Below are 20356 nucleotides of genomic sequence, written 5' to 3'. Positions count from 1 at the left end.
AAAGAAGCATCAGCCCTGCATTGAAATAAAACCCCACCTTCCTCCCTCTCGGCTCATTCCTGAGGCAGCTCAGAGGTGAGCTGTGATTTCCCAATAGTGTCCTGAGCCAAAACACATGAGGACACAAAGCAGCAGATCCAGACTTGCCGGCCCCATGGAGATTACACAAAGCTTGGCCCCTAACGTGGAATAATGCGAACGTGTGCGCGGTGCTGAACATTCCACTGGTGGCCTGCGTGTCAGATGCATGCCTGCGTTCCCACAGGTCTGGCGCAAGGCCCTTGATGAAATGCAGGTTCTGTGCTACCAAGACACACCAACAGCCTCATTTGGGCTCTTGAGCCTTTTGAGGACAAGACTGGTGTATTCCACCCTCTCCTACCTCCTGCCTTCCTCTGCCGCCAGGTTCTCAAACACACACAAGTCGAGGATAAAACACAATCCCAGAAACAGGAACTTTATTCAACTATGTGTTACGTAAAAGAACATATAAATGGACCTTTAAATACATTCAGTTCATCTGGAACAATTTTATATAGAAACGTATTTACATTTCTCCGTTTTATATTTAAATTATTTTTTCCAAGCTTACTACCGATAAAAGGTAATAGAATGATCACCTGCTCGCACAGATGCAAATACAGAAGTTGTCCACAGGGCTAAGTAAAATAAAACACCACTTGTCAGGAAACTCAGCTTATTAGATTTCAACGCAACAACTTGTTCTGGAGGTGCTTTCTTCTGCGTGGGCCTTTCGTGAGGCCTCTGCTGTCGGGGTGCTGGGGCTCTTTCTAAGGGCAGAGATGCGTGGTTGGCTGTTTATAACGACTTGGACTGTGGGAGCTAGAAGGACCCCTGGAGACCCGCCTGGAGGTCATGCCCCCACTTCTGCAGACTGGGAAATGGGCTTAGGGAGAGGGAGAGACTTGCTCCAGTTACACAGTATCAGCGTTGAAACAGGGACTCAAACCCTGGTCCTTAGGGTCTGACCTAGGAGTCCTGACTCAAGGACTAGCCACAGATCCACAAACCTTCTATCTCTTTCATCCATTTCCCACCCACGCGTGGGCCCTATGTTTTGAACATTGCTGTCTGCATGGTGAAAAACAGCTCAGGATTTCCATGGACCATCTCTGTGGAGCCCTGCAAATACCTACTCAGAGCTGTTTTCAGAAGAGGTTTTGTGGTCAGATGCCTTACTTCCTCAACCATAAAGTTTACCCTTTCAATTTAGTTGACTTGTCCAAGTTGAGTTTCCAATTAATTTAGTTGGAAGGCAACATCATATAGGAAGGAGACTGTAATACATCTTATTTGCCTAAACCCGTCTACCACTCTTGGATCTGAAATGAGGTTTATACTAACAAGTGACCAATAGTGAAAAACCACAGAAGTTCCAATAATCCTCCATTTCCCTACTAGTCTCAGAGGGAAAGAGTGAAGTAGGCACCGAACAGAAAAAGTACATGTTTCCTCTTTCTTTTGAATGAAGGCCCTTTTCCCCAAAATTTTCCCTGATGATATAAATTCTTCTAAAAGTCATTTCATTTCTTTAGTCTGTTTTTAAAAACTTGATTTGGTTTTTCTCAAGATTTCAAAACCACTGTACCAAAGAACAGACGTCAACACTTAAAAGTATCGTTGTGGAGCTAGAAAGAGAGAGAGAGACTCCAGAATCCAGGTCACATCAGGAAAGAAGCTGAGAGCAGGCGAAGAGAGGAGGGAGAAGACTCAGAGACAGAAAGGTTCATTCCCACCTGTAACTAGAGTGAACACGAGTCATAGCAGCCTTCGTCAGTTGTATAACAGACAATGCACAAACAGGAAAACATGGAGCGGGAAAAGGTGTGATTAGCTGCACAGCCCCTGACATCTTTCCACTAAAATATGGCACTTCAGCCTCCTCCCTGCGGCTGCCACCTGCCTGCAAGGAGGCTCGCCCTGCAGCCACGCGGGCTGCCACATGCACATCCCACTGCCCGTGGGGCCCACACTGAACTCGCGGGGGCACCAGTCTCTGTCCACAGGTCTCCCTTTCCCTCCTACTCACATGCAAACCCTCACCCAAAGTCGCGCAGGGAGAGGTGAGCAAGGGAGAGTCTTCCAGGACATGATGCCAACCACAGAACACCAGGGGCTTGTGGAGAAGTCCAGTTGCCAGCAATGGACGGCGGATGGGCAGGTGGAACCCGGAGGCCAGGGAACACAGGAAGATAAAAATATCTTCATACAAAGCTGGTTCTCTTCTTCTTCTTTATTTTTCCTCCAGAAGGCATTCAAAAGGAACCAACTAAAACACTGAATTTTTATATTGAAAAATAAGCCTTTGATATATAAAAACTGGCCAAAATTCCTTTCTTACTCGTTACATAAGCCTGTCACCTTACACGCCCGAGTCTTTCACGGGGTCTTTGTTTCGGGGGAGAGGGTCTGCTCGCACAGCCCTCCGGCGTGTGTCCAGGAGGTGCCAGCCCATGACAGGGGTGAATGGGGACTTGATGGCAGGCAGCAGGGGGCACCCACAGGCCCCGTCATGTACTGTCAGGGACATGAGCGTTAGCAGGTGGCACCAGTGATTCGCCTGATGTGGAACCAAGACATTGGGCATTGGCCTTTCACAGCAGTAAGTCCTCGTGGTAACCCCAGGAGGTGAGAGGACAGGCACCCATCACTTCCGTAAGGGATTAAAGATCTTCCCCAGTGTGGTCCGACTGGAGTCTTTCTGTCTGAAGGAGGCCCTTTCCGCAGACCCCCGGCCCTTCAGCGAGGCCTCTGTGTTGGCACTGGGACCCTCAGCAGACTCGGGACACTTTTTGGAGACCCGGGTGCTGTTGGCCCGCCGCAGGATGCTGCTCTCCTCAGGGCCACCCTTCACCCTCAGCTGCCGCTGGGAGACTGTCCGAGTGAGGCCAGGGGCTTTGTTCACAGGAAGAGAATCTGTTTTCATGAACCGCGAAGAGGAGGCCACTGTGTTTCGGGCAAAGCTTGGCACGTCGGATGGGCTGCGAGGGACGCCGGGGGTCGGTGGAGGGGGCTTGGGCTCTTCTTCCGGGCTCTGGGGGCCCGGGGGGCTGGAGCAGCAGATCTTATTCTCCTCGGGTTTCTGTCTGGGGACGTTCCGGAGGGGCTTGGCGCTGGGCTTCTTGAGCGAGCCCCTGGGCTGCAGGGCGGGCTCCTTCCCCGGCCGGGTGCTGCAGGAGCCAAGCCTCCCCCGTGGTGGCCTCTGCTCCTCGGTCACCTCCCCAGTCCCCTTCGAGGACCTCCTGGGCGACGTGTCCGAGGTGCCCTTTACAGAGTTCCGGCGGGACCACAGCTCGTCGGTGCTGCTGGGGTTCTCCCGAGGGGACTGCTTCCCGCCTGCGGAGCCCCTGCTGGCCCTGGAGATGGGCACGACTTTGCGCATGCTCTGACTCTCGGAGGACGTCAGGGTCCGCACGGGCTTGGGCACCGCGCCCTGGCCTCGCGCGGCAGCCCCAGGCTTGGGGGCTCCCTGGGACGCCTCTTTGAGGGAGTTCCTCTTTGGTGCGATCACATCCTTCCCTTTGGAGGATCTGTCCCTGGAAAGGCCACCCTTGCAGCTGGGCACGCTCTTCGCAGAGGTGGGAACAGGGGTCTCCCCAGGGGGGCCAGAGACGGGGTTAGAGGACACCTGGCTACTACTGGTCTCTCCTGCCCCAGAGGACATGGAGCCGTCATCCTGGCCACGACGCTCCCTGGTCTCCCCACCGCCGGGCCTGGCGTTAGTTTCCTCTGAGTAGTCCAAGGTCAGCGAGCAATCGGTGATATCCGAGGTGCAGGACGGAGGCCCGGGGTCTCTGTTCTCAGGGCTGATGCTGGGCTCACCAGGGGCAGCCTCGTCACCCTCCAGGGCCGGGCTGAGACGCCCCTGGGCACCTGTGCCCACGGGCATCACACTACCATCGCCAGCACCAGTGCTGGTGCTGAGGGGCTGCAGGCTTCCATCCTCCAGAGACACCAGCTCCACTAGCCTGCAGTCGGACAGGCTCAACTCGGATGTCTCTTCTGGCTCCTGGGGAACAGGGACATCAAACTGGGTGAGCCCGGTCACCAGCTCATGCTCCTTAATTCCCATAGTCAGTGGCGAGAGTGGAGGGGACCAGACTGATGCCAGGCCCACAGGCTCGCTGTTCCTCTTTTGGGGCATGCTGGGCCTGCTGCGCCGAGGTCGAAGCAAAACTGGAGCAGGCTCCTCGAGCTGGGGGGTTAGGGACTGGCCGCACAAAGCTGAGGGTGGGCCGGGGGCTCCCTCCTGGCCCTCCAAGGCCTGAGGTCTGTGTGTGCGGTTGGCGTTCTGGTCCCTTGGCTCCCTACACTCCATCCAGGCCATCGCGGGCCGGGCCTGCCGGGGGCTGTTCCGGGGCAAGCTATTGAACTTGTTGGGGTCCTCGGGGTTGCCTACGTTGCTCTCCAGGAAGGTCAGCAGCTCCCGGTCAGTAGCGGCGCCCAGGGAGAGGCGGGAGCGGCGGGTGTTGGCAGGTCGGTAGGAGGGGCCGATAGGCCCGCGGCGCAGGAAAGGGGGCAGGTCCTCTGCACCCTTCTTGGTCAGCAGCTCCACGTCATTCTCACTGCTGCTCCGGCCGAACCCCACGATTTCCCCGGCCGCCCAGGAACGCCGCTTTTGCTCCAGCTCCTTCAGCCGCCGCAGCTGCCTCAGCTCCTGGACCTCCCGGTTGTGGTTGTCCTGAACAAGGGGTGTAGAAAAGCCCAAAGATGCATCAGACATGTGGGACACACGTGCAACTGCAGAGCCACCCACCCCAAGGCCTCAGTGAGAGGTACATACAGGTGTGGGAGAGAGACCTGGGTCATGGGCGTCACTGAGAGAGACTGTGTGTGTTTGCACATGTGTGGGGGGGAGGCTAGGTGCTCCTGAAGCTATGAGGGAATGACCAGAGGAGCACACTATTGCCTGGCCCCAGAAGTCTGTCTAAGGCTGTCATCGGTTCCTTGGGCCCAACTTTGGTCATCAGGTGTGGGCCTCCTCCTGGAGCTCTTGTTTCCTGAAACCTCACTGTCTGCTCAGTGTGGGCTGTGATTCCACATATGCCTGTGACCTCAATTCGGGAAGCCCAATTTGGTTCTTACAAGGGTGTGTCAATACATACACGCACACACATACATGCACACACGTGCGCTCCAGTGCAGCACATTCTACCTAACAAGGATATGAATGCATAAATGTACACCCAAGATATTAAAGAGGCTTTCAAATCTATGTTCTCTGACTGCTCCCTGGTATAAAACAAACCAACAACAATAAAAAACAAACCCAGAAAGGCCAGGGTGCTCTGTCCCTCCCGCCCCATGCCCTTCCCACAATCAGAGAAGAGAATTTGCCTTACAAATCCTTCTACCTTCCACCCTGCTCCAAGTAGCCAGCCTTCCACCAATAAAATGGAACCAGAACAAATACACTCATCAAAGTACACTTCACCTCCCGGCTATGCACTTTACATAAACTTGTGTCATGGAAATAGGTGGATCTCCCAACCCAAATCTGTTATCGGTAGCACTTTTTACTTGAAAATCAATATCCTCTAACGGTGGATGTTCCTGTCCAAGTTTCTGGGAGGCCCTGGCCCTGGCTGGCTGCCTGTGGGGGGCGTGGAGCTAGTTCTCGGCTCTCAGGGCAGCTGGGCTGAGAGTATCACACAGGTGGCCTTGAGAGCCTATAGAATTCTGATGGGAGGCAATTAGGCATCTCCCTCCCACCACCGACTGCCCCTGCTGAGCTCACTGCTTGGATGAGGGAGAGTAAACGTGGCCACAGGCTGAACCTCAGTCCCTTAGCTGCACAAAGGAAGGAAGAATTGAGAAATCAAGGAACTCTCGGCTACTCACTTGGCGGGGAGAGAAATTTGACCAGCCGCTCAAAGAAATTTGGCTACGGACAAATCTGCTTTTGAAATATAGAGGACCAAGTATGAGGCTGCTCATGAGCACCAGAAATGAAGGGAGGTGAGTTGTTTAGTTTTTAATTGAAATGAAAGTCTTATTTGCAAAGCCAAGCAACCCAGAGAGTTTTCTGGCTTCTGCAATGAACTCAGAGATGATGGCTGTGCTCAGACAGCAGCGCATGCACCCCAGATATGAGAATTCCCAAGTCTGCTGTGGCCGAGGACAACATGGTTCCCATGGTGCCAACCCCTGGTGATGGCTATGGAGCTCAAACCAGTGAGAGGGCCTTCTGGTCCTCCCACTGCAACACAGCTCTCCAGGAACAGCCTATTCTCTCCTGGGGAGGAGGTAAGAAAGACCTTCGGGGTCTTCACAGATACTTTTTAATATTGTGACCGCCATCATAAATAAACCTAACAAAATGCTGCTAGGGCATTGAAGTGAGTGCTGGTATGAGCCTCAGAGTCACAGAGGGCTGAGACGGCAGAGCCACTTCCCCCAAGTCCCAACCGAGAGCCTGGCAACCCTGCCTGGGCCCGACATTCTTGAAACCCCAGAAATGCTCAACCCTCTTTCTGCCATGGGCAAGGGATTGCATCTGGAAGGAAAAAAGAGGTAAAAACCCAAACACCTCAGAAAACAGAGATGCCCTCTGCTGTACCTGGACTGCTTTGCTGAATCTGATACAAAAGTCTCGAAATATCTGAAGGCATTCATCCAGTTTCATGGTTTCTTTGTCTTCACAGAAAAAATCTATAAGGGTGTGAGCCTCCTCCTGGAGCTCTTGTTTCCAGTGTTCCAGCTCCGTCAGCTTTTCCACGGCAAACTGCAGAAAAATAAACAGGCACACGTGGAGGTGAACGGTCAGAGGACAGGCTGCTGCCGGGGGAAGGTGTGCTCCTGGTTCAGCTTCGGGTCTCTGGAAAGGGAAGGTTTATTGCGACTCCAGTGTGCTCAGAACCAAAAGGAAAATAAAATAGTTCAAACCAACCAAAACCCTTGGGGAAGCAAGGTGAACTCCTGTGTGGGGCCTGGGAGCAACAAGAGAGATTGGGGGCCCTTAACCTGTAGAATGCCACTAACAAAATGTTCACCTTTAATGCCACTGAAAAGGACATTAAAGGTCACTGAAATAGGACGCATTAAACCTGTGTCTTATTCTGGCCGAGAGTTAACTTTAGGGTCCCAGAAGGCACTTGCTCTATTGACTAGTTGTTCTGTTACAGGGAGGTTAGATTTAATTCCAAACGAGCCATGTCAGAGTCAGCGTCAGCCCCTCATGTCCAGATAAAGGCCCCAACCAGGGCTTCTTATCCAGGGGTGCTTATCTAAGTCATGCCATGCAGCACCTTTGAGATAGACCCAGCATTAATACTTTATTAAAACTCCCCAGGAAATTCTGATAGGGACCTATGCTGAGGAATTACTGCCCTATGCAAATCTGTCCTCTTTACTTCTTCATTGTCTCCTGCTTCTTCTAGGATGAAGTCTCCAAGGCCCCTACAGGTTCAGGTACTGCCTCAGCAAAGAAGGGAAACAAGCTTGCTTTCCTCCAGTGAGCGCCAGCCCTTTCAGGATGGGAGCTACCAGGGCCAAGGGGCACAAACACACTTCCCTGACGGCGGTTCACGGACAGCTGATGTTGAGCTGAGCGGCGTGGTTTGAGTAGCCACAGCCCCGTGACACAATACGGGGATCACACTGAAGTCTCATGCTGCTTTTTCAGTGGGTCAAAACGCTTATATGAAGAAGGAAGGTACGGAGCATATTACTTTATGGAATCACGTGTGTCATGTTTTAAAGAAGGCTTATATTTGAGAAACTGCTTTTTGAGAGGGGGGACAGGCCTATGCCCACCCTCAAGGAGTCGAACCGCGGCTTGACATGCTTGGAGAGCTACAGCACCTACAGAGAAATCTGAGAAGATGTGTCACCTCCCAAGCATTCCAACACACTCTCTCCCTTAAAAGCCCTCTTCTTACACCAAACACACTCAAGAGGTTGCAGAGAACCAAGACTATTTAGGAAACCAAATACCAGAGAAAGTAACCATCTGAGTCAGCAGCCCAAGGCAGTGTGTGCAATCATGTTGTGTTTTTCTTTATGGAGAGAAGGGTATTAATGAAAGGCCAAATTTCTGCCTGTCATTCCTCCACAGAAGGAAAGATGGATTCCAGCCAAGAACAGCTCAACTGTAGAAAAATAGGACTCTTGACAAGAATCTACACAGGCATTGACTCCACCTTGTGTATCTCATCATTCGAGTCCAAGGGGACTGAGGGGACAAGGGGAAGGAATGACTTAGATGCACTGCAGTCACCCTTAGGACTCGGGGAAAGAAATATTCTGAGTATGGACCTGCCGAGTCACCGTGCTTGGAGTTATTCACCAGGAGGTAGTTTCTGAGCCGCATGATCAGGGCCACCTGGCAAAGCACGGGCGGCAACAGGTTAGCAGTTGTGGTAGCCAGTTCAACTTTCCATCTCTAACTTGTCTGCTACAGACCAAAGTTCCAAACCGGTTTACTCGGTATTCCTTGCCCAAATGGTCAAAAGATTGAAACAGGTCTGCAAAACTGTGTTCCTGTCATTTTTCTGCTCAAACACCTCAAGCGGTTCCCCACGGCTGGGAGCACAAAGTCCAAAGTTTGCAGACTGGCATTCAAAGCCCTTCCTGGCCTGACCCTAACCTACCTTAAAAAATTGTATCTCACCCTGGCCGGGTGGTTCAGCTGGTTGAAGCATCGTCCTGTACACCAAAAGGTGTGGTTTGATCCCTGGCCAGTGCATGTATGGGAGGCCACTGATCGATATTTCTCTCTCACATGGATGTCTCTCTCTATCTCTCTCTCCCCCACCCCTCCCTCTCTCTCTAAAATCAATGAACACATATCCTCAGATGAGGATTAAAAACATTAAAAAAAAAATTATATCTCCCCTATTTAAAGCAATTGAACTTAAAAAAGAAAACTAAATAGCTAGGTGGAGCATTGTATTTACAGAGATAAAAACGACTGCCAGAAAGACGTGTTTAGAGTTAAAACAAGGTTGCCTTTAAAGAGCAGTGTAGGGGTGCCGTTCAGACAGAGCTGCTTTTCATCATTAACCTTTTTACCCAGCTGTTTAGCATATGATGCTAATATCTGATATGAGAACGGGGGAACGAGGCATCCAGAATCCCTGACTCTCGGGATTTGCTTCATGTGTGCAAATGTGCTCACTGCTCGGTGTTTTCCCATCTACTGTGCGGTCTCTGTGCCGGTGCTGCCTTTGTTCTTATACTTTGAGAAAAATCTATGCACTTCAAGGGGGAAATCAAGAGTCTGGGTCTATGGAAAAGAAAACATAGGACACATGTTCAATAATAAAAATAAAATCCCAACTGAGCCAAACAAAATCAAAGGTTTACTGATGGAGGCTGAAGCTCATGTTTGTAGCTTAATTGCAGGTGAACGAGGCAAGGCTTTGGCTGGAACGGGCTTCGGAGCACCGTGTTCCTTCCTGGTGCCAAGGGCAGCCCTGCCACCCAGCTCTGCCACGCTCACCTCCGAGCGCTGACATTTAAGGTGGCACACCATTGCCCTGAAGACTGAAAGCATGAAAAGGGGCCACTTTTCTTTTTTAAATGAGAAAGATAAAAGAAGTATGTCATTCTGTGTGATTAGTGAGTCACAGGGAGCTGTCACAAACACGTCCACTCGGCGGTTTTCTGTTGTTATTCCGAGCAGCTCCTGACACACCCTGTTGGGCTGATGTACTTCAGGTGGTGATAGGTAGCGCTATCGTGTTCTCCTGCTCTCGTTAGAAAATGGGCCAAAACGCAGCCTGTGTCTTCAATAAGAACAAGCAAAGGCACAGCAGCCCAGGTTCTCAGGTGTCTTGACGATTTCTGTGGAACTTCGTTAGAGTGTCCACAAGTCCGATGGGGAGACGGGAACCCCTAAGCCATGATTTACAACCGCAACTTGAGATGCCATAAACTGATTCCAATTCACTACAGTGGGGCACAATAGAATCCATCAACAGTGATAAACAGAGGCCCACTCCCTAACAAAGACCTTAGTAAGTTTAGACCATATTCAGTATCTTTTCCTCAGAACAATCCAGCAGAGAATGGGCATCGAAATATGAAGTTCCTTTTACTGACCGGTGGGAAAAATATGAATGGGAACCTGCTGTTTCCCCGAAACACACCCATGCAAACCTAACCAATGCTGGAAGATGAAATGAAGGGACTTGAAACACCCACAGACCTGAAGGAAATCTTGCATCTGTTGACAGAGTTCATCATCCCGCCGGATGTTTTCCTTCAGGGAGCTTGTCCTGACAAAGAGCGAGTGCAGTTCTGCCTCTGTGTTATCTAGAGATAATCTGGAAGAAGAAAGGGAACAGTGGGCAGTTGGCAACCGGGAAACCATGTGTCATGTGGGGTACGTCAAACAAGTCTAACCATTGGTCAACCTTAAAAACAGAAGGGGAGATACACCTGAAACTCACAAGGTAATATGAAGGAAAAAAATAAATAAACCAAAAAACAAACAAAAAAACCCATCAAAATACAAATTGACTATCATATATCAGTTGGAATGCAAAAGCAGTTGCAAGGGTCCAACTGTGTTCTATTAAGCTAAGACAGTAAAGAAATTGGACCAAACACAAGGGGCAGGAGTCTTTGCAAATATATTGACCTATCCCTGTATTTAGTTTCCTCCTAGACTGTTTTTTAAGAGGCGATTCCTTCCTAAAGGCACATGCTGGTTCATGGAGAACAGGCTGTGTAACTGGGCCCATGCTGGCAAGATAACCAAAACCATGGGACTTGTCCGAGCATCTTTATGCAATCAGCATTAAACACTAAAAGCTAGCAGGACTCAGATACCCTTTTCCATGCCCACTAAAGCTCTAACTCATGAAAAGCAAGGATGCACATGTTGATATTCCTGATGTTAAGGGCGATACGGAGATACTGGGCCGACATGATGTGGCTTGCCACTGACAGCCAGAGTAAGCACTCCATTTTAGAGAAAACTAACAATTCTGCAAAGGCTTTTTTTGGTATAGATATCAAATCCACATCAGTAGAGCATAAAATATGTTTCTGTCACCCAGTCCAGTGAACAGATGAGCCCCCAAATCCAGGGGGCAGTCAATTAGAAAATTCATATATTAGGAAGCTTTCAGGCTGCCATGGTCAATTCTAGCTTTTGTTTATGCAATAAGTCTTCCACCTTCAATGCTCACTGACACCCATCTATGATCTCTTCGTACTTCACCTTCCATTTCAAATAAACAGTACTGAACAGGATTTTTTCTAAGACAGTAGCTAGCTAAACTTGCCCATCTAACTCTGACCAGAACCATCAGTTCAAAAATGTAATGGTTACTTCTCTATTTCTGTCTCTTCGTAACATTTCTATACTAGTCAGAGGGAAAAAAAATATTCCCACACAAATTTCTTTTAGTAATTCAAAACCAAAACAGCTTATATCGTATTAGAAAGATGCTCATTCTTTTGGGGGAATAATCTGGTGATGTGTAAACATGAACTATGAACTGTTCACACTTTTGGACTGATAATCTCACTTTGGGAAAGACATATAATCTGTGTTCAGTCATAACACTGAGACACTGGCCAATGACGGCTTGGCTTGGAAAGCTATGGTTCACGTGCTTATGCATGTGGTTTGTGTCCAACTGTATATAGTCACTCAGATAGTTAAGTACATGCAATAAACTTTATTGCAAATAAACCGATGAACTAGGCTGATGGTGTGCAGAAGCCAGATCTCAAGAGGTGATCATGAGTACAGGCATCTCTTCCCAACTCTGCTTTGGTAGCTTGAAACCAGCCACGGTAGCAGTATTTACAAAATGGAAACCAGCAAACAATACAAATCAGAACTTCTTCTCCCCTGAAAAGCTAGTTTTTGGAACATCTACTGCTTTGATGCAGGCATGTGCATTGTAAATATAAAAACACAGAACTCGAGATAGCACATAGCTACAATAAAATACACAATCTGTAGTAGGATTAAAGCAAATCAAAGTGTTGCACATAGAGCTTTATGCTTGGTAGATACTGTCTCTGTAACGCTGAGTGACTAATTTAAAACAAAATCCTTTCACAGCCCTGGGTATGGTTCCAACTTCTAATGTAATAGAAAATAAATGTACCATGTTAGATTCTACAAGGAAACAAACAGTGATGTATGGTCCTGCAAGTCGGACTGATGATATACTGGCTCCCAAGGCAATAGGCTGTGTAGTTGGAGCTCTGTCTTTTGGGTGTGGAAGGGTTTGAAGTTCTTAATCCATATTTTTTTTACACTAATAATATTCATTAGAATATACGGTAATAGGCCTTTTTAGGTTTAAGCTAAAGGATTATTTTTTTCAAAATCCCCAAATTCCAAAGATGTACGTACACACACACCTTTGTAACCAAATGAAAATAAGGTCTGAAAGTTCAACAACAAAACGTTTTAAAATTCATGGCTGAATCCAGAAGTTATAAGATAGTCATCAGTTTTCATGAGAAGGTAGTTAAAAAAGAAAACCCTTAAATCTTCACAATTCACTTTCAATCTTCCTCGCTTACCTAGCAGCCTCCTGAACATGATGTAATTTTTCGGAAAAGTTGAGAAGAACAGCATCATTCTTTTGGGCTTCCTGCAACAAAGTCAGAATTTTCTCTCATTATACAGAGAGAGCTGGAAGGAAATAATTTTCTCAGGGCTTAAAGGAACCTTAAAATCAACGTTCCCATTTTTACGCCTAATACTTTCAAAGCAATTCCCTGAGCTAGGAACTCCAAGGTTCTTAGTAAGATTTTCAGAATGCCACGGCTCTCAAGATACATGTCACTTTCCAGAGCAATGGATCCTGACACGAAATACAATTAACGTGCCGGAAAACTCAGTGGAAGGAGGTGGCGACTGAGCAGCACCCATAGTTTCCAGAGAACCAACACATCCTGCTTAAATACCACCCATGCCTACAAGTGTGCTTCAGACGACTGGGATACCTTCCATTGTTAAACCAGTTTGCAAACCGAGTTGAATCAGAAGGTGCACAAGCCAGGGAGATTCTGGATTCTCCACCTGTTCACAGGGTATGAGGAAGGCAGGAATCAAGGGACCAATTACCAGCTCTGGAAACTTCCCCATGTGGGCAGGGACCTAGTTACACAGAGCACACCTGGATACACACATCTACAAGGCTGCCAGAAGACTCCCTGCAAGGCACGTGGGAGGAGGAACATAGTTTCTGATTTTAATGCCCTGAAAATTAACTTTTAAATTAGTCCAGAGGTCAACATGGCCTCCATCTTCTGAAGACGACAGTAATAACTGAATGTATTATTTACGGAGAACTTATTATATGTTGATTATTAAGCTAAGCATTTTATGGAATTATCTCTGTTAGCCCTCTCGGTTGCCCAGTTTTGCAGTACCACTACCCCCATCACTGGATGAAGAGATTCGGGATCTTAGGTTTAAATAACTTGTCTTAGGGATTACAGCTCATAGATGACAGGCTGAACTCTCTCAGTTCTGCCCCGTTCTGAGGCTCACTCTTGAAACAAGCACATGACATAGTTTCCTCCCCAGGCTAAAGCTACATCTCTGTTATTTGCTGTCAAAACAACAAAGGGATCCAATGAAGGAAAAACAAACCAGAACAATTTGTTACTTGAGATAATTTAGCAACAAAGAGATAATTGTCTTTGGCTGATTTTTCACTTTGTAACTAGCTCCTCTGGCATCACGCAGACCCAGTAAAAAACGGAAGTGATGGACAGGCTGCGGAGTCCAAACCCTGGGCTCACTGCAAGGCCCCCTAGCCCACACTTCACAGAGGAAAAAAGGAGGAGTGATCTTTTAAATTGCTCTGACTCACTCACTCGTTACATATAACTGGTCAAAAATTGAGTCAATTCAACATCAGAAATGTTTCAACACCCAGGTCTCTGCTTTCCATCCCTGTGGCCATTACTCTCTCAACTGTCATCAATGAATTAGTGTCAACTGCCACCAAGAGGTACCCCGATTTCTAGTTCTCTCTCCACTCCAACCCACCCTCCACATTGCCTTGTTTTCCTAAAAACAAAAACAAAGAACCTACTCATAGCATGCCGCACACACACTTTGGTTGGCTCCCCATTGCCAAAGCATGAAATCTAAACCCCCTGCCTTTAGGACCTGAATCCTTCATAATCTGTCTTCATCAATCCTCTGCCTCACTCCCCTGACCCCTCCACTCCCCTCTGGCCCTAGGCGCAGCTCAGCTTATGGGTTTGCAAATAGTGCTCTGCACAGAGAGCCTCCTCGGAACCCGCCATGCCCTTTCCTATTTCTGGCGCCACCTTATACCTCGGAACGACTGCATGGCCAGCACGCGGACTCACACACATCCTCTCTCCGTACGAGTCACTTCCATACCTGCGCAACAAAGTGCAGAAGGTTCATCCCAGGTTTGTTTGCTTTTGTGTCTGCCAATTTGAGCAAAGAGGACAGCTTAAATCCTACTGCATTGCCAGCATACCCTCCCTAAAAAAGACAAATCAGAAGAAAAAAATATACATACGTCTTTAGACAGACCAATAAAGTTGGAAACACAACATTGTACTTTTTTTGAATTTTACTTACGGCATTCATGATATTTCCTGCCTGTAGCACCAAGTGTAATATTGAATGTAGCTCCTCACAAGACATCAGCTCTGTCAAATAGAACACACCATGGTACCTTAGAGAAGCCTTCAGCTTAAATGCGGAAAAGACAGCTACCAGCTACCACATCCACATTCAAGGGTGTCTGAAGCCAGCGCTGACCCTGAACTGCATACAAAGACTGAGAAAATCAAATAAAGCAGGACACCTATGGTATATCTTAGTGCAGCATTTGCTACTGGTAATCCACATCCTAGTGTTTAACTGGCAATCAAATACGTATAACACGTAAATATCATAAAATACTTCAATTATAAAATTATTCAAGTAGCAGAAAATGCAAACAGCCTTACAAAAAGCAGTACACTGTGTTATGGGAATAAATTTTCTCTCAGTAGTTCTTTCTTTCTTTTTTTCCTTTATATCCTCTAGCCTTTGACTGCATTTACGGAATATGAAAACTAAGAACGAGCAACATTTTGCTTAGTCAAAGAGCTATGAGGAGATAAAAAATAAACAGGCTGGTATGACATGTAAATAAGTTGCAAAGCACCAACCCTTAGAGGCCAGGCACCCAGAGAATCTTTCTATTTTATATAAAACACTACATTTCACTTGGATTGGCTTAAAAGGTTTCAAAAAGGAATTTATCATTGTAATATATTGGTAAATTACCTCTTTAATTACAGAACCTTTTGTATACACACCTACGCAAATAATTAAAAATTGCTAATATATTTGGAAGCCTAAAAAAAATTGATGATTAAAATCCAGTATATGTAGAATATATATAAAATGTCCCCTATTATATTTTTAAGTCAATATTCTCCCTGAAGTCTGGTATTACTTCCAAAAATTACACTTGGATCACTGCCTACACTGTGTTATCTAAGGAGGCCAGTTTCTGAAGGATAGCCAGATAAGAAATGTTCACACCGCGCCCACAAATTTGCCCAGCTTCATATGAAAACATATTCTTCCAACTCCATTGGACAGAAGGACCAACCCCTCTAAAGTTGTTGCAATAGCCTTGGTATAGAAGGAAATTTGAAAAGGCCTCTAGACTGAAAGAAGAAAAATTATAAATTCTTCATCTCCCCTCTAAAATGAAGAAACCATAATGGGCTGAAAAGAAAACTATCTCAACACAGTCTGGAGCAATTAAATGGGAAACCCAAGTAGGAATTAGCAGTTCTGCACAATAACTAGAAATCCAGAAAATTACCAAGAGGAAATCAGGGTGGCGCTGCTGAATGGTGGAAAATAGAGGGCCAGGGAGGGCCAGAGACTGCCTCAGAGAAGAGAAGGAGGCCACCCACGGGGGCTGGGCCTGGGTACTCAGGGTCACAGAAGGCAGAAAGCCCAGTTCCCACCTGTATGGGGTGACACATTACAGCAACTCTGAGGAGAGCTGGGTAAGCAAAAATGTAGCAAGTCGTTCAAAGAAATGGAAAAGACCAACTCACCACTCTCAAATCTAGTTAGCCCACTAGGTGTTAGAGGCTGGAGGGGAGACGGGTGGGATCAGAGGCACCAGGAACCCTGACAAAAGAGTCACACTGGCGATGCCTGGGAGAAGTCAGGAGGAAAAGGGGTCTGCTGGAAAAGCAGGATCCTAGACACTAACAGAGGCCAGAGGATGGGAGGAGGGATGCGGCTGGTCCAAGGGCATGTACACACACACACACACACACACACATGCCCCAACCACATACACACAGAAAGCTAACCTTTGAGAGGAACAAGAGTGAGCTCCAAGCAGGAAGGTTTACTCCAAAGCTTGAGATGAAAGAAACTGTCTCTTATGGGAGGATAATATGCTAATTAATTTATCAATTGATCTGTTAATTAATTAACTAATTAATTAGGGGTGAGGAAATGTAGATAAACATTAAATGTCATCCCTAGTAATATCTCATTTCCCTTTTTTGGGTGTATCAGAAATTGGAATTTGCATTTCTAAGTTCAGTTGAATAGTTTTTAAAAATAAACTGCTACCCAAATTAATAAAAAATCAATTACATGAAGCATCATGAATTTACTTACCTTTTATAGCAGTTCTTAGCATTGTTATATCCTTGTACAGAGAAGAGCAAGAGGGTAAAAACTCTTTCTTTAGCACCATGGCTTCAAGCCGAAGCGAATAGCTGAAAAGTAAAAATCAAACTGTAGACTCTGGCGTCACTAATTTAAAACCGTACTCTGTAAAGAACAATGACCCCTGATCCTTACTTTGGCACCTGAATTAAGCAGTGCAGAAAGGAGTCCGCCAGCGACAGCTTGGACACATCACCACTAAATGTTTTTAGTTTCTTTATCTAAAAGACAAAGGGGAAAAGGGGGTAGAGAAAAAGATAACATGACTAAAATGTAACATGATTTTACACTTCCTCTTAGAATTCCTGTAAGCAAATAGGATTTCAGTGTTAAGTTCAAACTAGTAAAAGTGTGAACCTAGGAAAGACAGAAAAGGAAATCATCACATCTAGTACTTTGGTTTTTAAAAGCAGAAACATCAAACAAGCAAAACAAATCAGAGAAGAGCTGTGTCACTTCCATGGGTGTAAACAATTCCATCCTCGGGGAGGTTTGCTGAAGTGAGGCTGAAAAAGGGTCGTGCTAAGGATGAAAATTTTCTGTAAATTGTAACCTGGAAGGGAGATCATTGTTTGGGAGAAGAAAAAAAGAGATGGAGTACGGTCCTTAAGTCATAAGTGAAAAAAATCTTACTATTTTTTAGTACTGGGATATAAAATACTTAGGCTGGATAAGGTCTGATGCAGCTCTTATGGGGGTCCAGTCCCCTTCCCATATATTAACTTTATAGGAAGGGACTACTGTGTGTTGAGGTGAGCACCCTCTGCTTCTCCAGCAGAAAGATAAAAAGGAGAATGGCTTAACAGAAAGAACAATGTCAAGACATCCCCCTATGAAAGAAATCAGGTAATAATAGAGTAAATACAATAGGATCCCATTTCTATCATTTTTTAAAAAAGTGTCGACTACCCCCAAGCCTCTGCATAGACTACATACACAGGAAAAAGACAAAAAGCCCCACCTATACACGAGGTGATAGGATTCCAGTGATAATTATTTTCTTCTGCTGCTTATTTTTATTTTCTAAAATGGCTGCAATGAACATGTATTAATCTTGTAAACAATTAAACCAGAGTTGTTAAACACACAATTATTCTTTCAAGTATAGGGAAGAAGTAAGAGTTCTGACGTAGGAATGCAACCAAGCATCTAAGCAGGTGGGGATGGAGGCGAAGAGAAAGTTTTCTTACACATCAGAGAGCAAGTCATGCCTTCCCCACACAGAAAACTGGACCAACCCGAGGGCAAAAACTTTCCTCCATCCACTGAGTCTTCCAACAAAAACACTAAGGTAAGCAGGGCCTAAGACTGCTAGTAAAGTAGACAGCCTGTCCTTGCAGCTTACCGCCTTCCAGTATTTTCCACAGAGCTTTCTCTCTTCCACCCCCTGGATTAAGATGGCTACTCATGAAAACACCATGAGTTTTAAGCCTCTTGAAATATAGGAAGTGATGTTAAAAAAAAAAAAAACACAGAGGTGGAAGTATTTGCAAAGATGCACAAACTGAAATATCTACACCAATTCCCTGAAGATATAAAAGATGATGGTGCACATATACAACCTAGTTTTGAGTCTGGGGCTGAAGACTCCGTTTTTTTTTTTCTTCCAATGGAGAGGGAATAGCCATTTATAGAATTGCATGACTTCCCCTACCTTTAGAACCGCAAAGTGATTTTTACCATTTTTAGCCTTACCAAAGGGCAACTGGAACCTCTGGTTTAGCTAAGCCCAAATCAGAGCCCTGTTTCTGAACTGAGAGAGCGATGGGGGGAAGCCTGGTTCCTTCTGAACTAGTCTTGCAAGTCACTATATATGGATAAAGGCAGAGGGAGGCTGTCCTTTTTATAAGACCATATATGTAGCACACGCAAAGCTGCTGCAAATAACAGCAGTTTTCTGTCTAAAGCCTAAGAACAGGTCATGCTAAGTAATAGTGGAAGATATTTCAATGAGACATGTGCTACACTGTAACTGAACAAGGATTAATCTCCTTCACTTATGCAAAGAGCTAACAATGTTTAGATTTCAAGAGAATGGTGATGAAAAGATAGTATTTGATTTAAATGCCGTGTATACAGTTCTTAATTCCGTTTCAAAATGGGATTTCTGTTCATTAAGAGGGATTACTGTACCTTTGCAGTGGTAGGGAGGTAAAAGAGAGGTGAACCAACCCTGTAATTATTACGTATTCTCATCATCATCAAAAAGCATTTATCAGACATTGTGAGGCACCGTGAGTGTTGTTGGCCGAGCCAAATGCCTCTCATTTTGACCCAGCTGTGGCCGGTTCTGTCCTAACAGCAAACAGTGCGCTCCTTCAGGCTCACGTTCCTCAGGGCAGGCCTCCTTCATCCCATCTAATTCCCCTCACATGGCCTGGAAATCGCAGGAGTTCCCACCCACAGACCAATAGAAGATTCTTAGGCTCCTCCACTGTCACCCCCCACCCCACCTGCCTCCTGGGGCCAAGCCAATTAAAAAAGGAAGGAATGAGGTGAGAAAACAATGCAATCTGCCCCCCAGAGAGAAGAGACCATTTCTATCACCTTCCAGCCCTGTATCCCTGACACAGAGATGGGGACAAGGTACCAGCCATCCGAGGGAAGGGCTCGTCAGCTGGGCGGGGGTCTCTTCCACTGCCCCCCTGGTTTCTGCGCCAGCCTCCTCTGAGGGCACAAGAATACTTGGCTGGACAGAGAGCACACGCCAGTTCTTTCATTTTTGGGTCTACCTTTTTCCTCTGCAAGTTTTTAACCACGAGTTCCAGGCAGGATGAACAAACACGCCAGAGAAAAGATTTGTGGCTAAGGGCAGAGGGATCCTGAGCACAAATGAACCTTGGACTGGCCTGTCAGCCGAGAATGCAGAGGAGAAAAGGCCTCTTTCCGTTCATATTTTTCCGCCTGCTGATAAGATCACAGAGTTATTTGGGTGGCCCTCACAGCAGCGCTCCGTGATAGCAGAGGTGATGAAAAGGCTGCAAGGTCCTATGAGAACTTTTGAGAGTTTTGAGAACCTCTGCCCTTCCTTCCTTCCTTCAAGTGCAGCGGAAGGAACTGCTCTGGGGTCAGACAAATCTGGGTTTAAATCCACCTTCCTCCATGGCCTGTCCATCATGTGACACTATCTAACCCATGTGAGCATGTTTCTCACGTGTACAGTGAGGACTATTTGTCACTGTGAGGGTTACATGAAAAAGATACACAAAATAATTATAGCAATGATTTATGGACTTTCTATGTGCCAGACACTGGGCTAAGCACTTGAAACACATGATCTCGCTTGGCTGAATTTTGCCCTGTCCTGTATCCGGACCATCGGGCCACTCAATAATGTTTAGTCCCTTCTTGTGCTAAAAATGAGTGCAGAACGTTATGCCACAGGCTCCGCAACATGCGGTTACACATTTATTAGCATATTCTGCCACTTTCCCAGCCTCTCTCCTTGGCCCCGCCTCCTCCTAGCCTCATCTCCTTCCTTTACCTTCCAGCAAAGACTCTAGGGTGGGCACTCGGTCTGGGTGGTGCCAGAGGCCACACAGCACCCGCAACAAAGCCAATGGGTCTCTGCAGCAGGCATGGGTCAGGAGGGGGCCCTGGCTTTCACTGGGAGCACTTTAGGGAAGGGCGCCAAGTGGCCCTGGAGACTGTGAGGGTGTTCCTGCTGAAGGA

General features: G+C 46.7%; 1 protein-coding gene across 6 annotated transcripts in view; it reads right to left on the bottom strand.

Moving 5' to 3' along the window:
- Window positions 1–1017: 1017 nt before the first annotated feature.
- Window positions 1018–20356, bottom strand: part of FHDC1 (FH2 domain containing 1) — a 34409-nt gene continuing 15070 nt past the window's right edge. For all 6 annotated transcript variants that reach the window (XM_090288334.1, XM_090288338.1, XM_090288335.1 and 3 more), the window contains 8 exons: window positions 16820–16905; window positions 16634–16734; window positions 14567–14637; window positions 14360–14467; window positions 12517–12587; window positions 10172–10289; window positions 6581–6745; window positions 1018–4702 (listed from right to left, as the gene is read on the bottom strand). In XM_090288334.1, coding sequence (XP_090144460.1) covers window positions 2669–4702; window positions 6581–6745; window positions 10172–10289; window positions 12517–12587; window positions 14360–14467; window positions 14567–14637; window positions 16634–16734; window positions 16820–16905 — 2754 coding nt within the window. In that variant the 3' untranslated portion in view covers window positions 1018–2668. The remainder of the gene's footprint in view (window positions 4703–6580; window positions 6746–10171; window positions 10290–12516; window positions 12588–14359; window positions 14468–14566; window positions 14638–16633; window positions 16735–16819; window positions 16906–20356) is intronic.

This window comes from Furipterus horrens, unplaced genomic scaffold, assembly GCF_987537825.1.
Source record: "Furipterus horrens unplaced genomic scaffold, mFurHor1.1.pri manual_scaffold_10, whole genome shotgun sequence".
Lineage (NCBI taxonomy): Eukaryota > Metazoa > Chordata > Mammalia > Chiroptera > Furipteridae > Furipterus > Furipterus horrens.
Note: the sequence above shows the minus strand (reverse complement) of the source record. Positions and strands in the feature narration are given on the sequence as shown.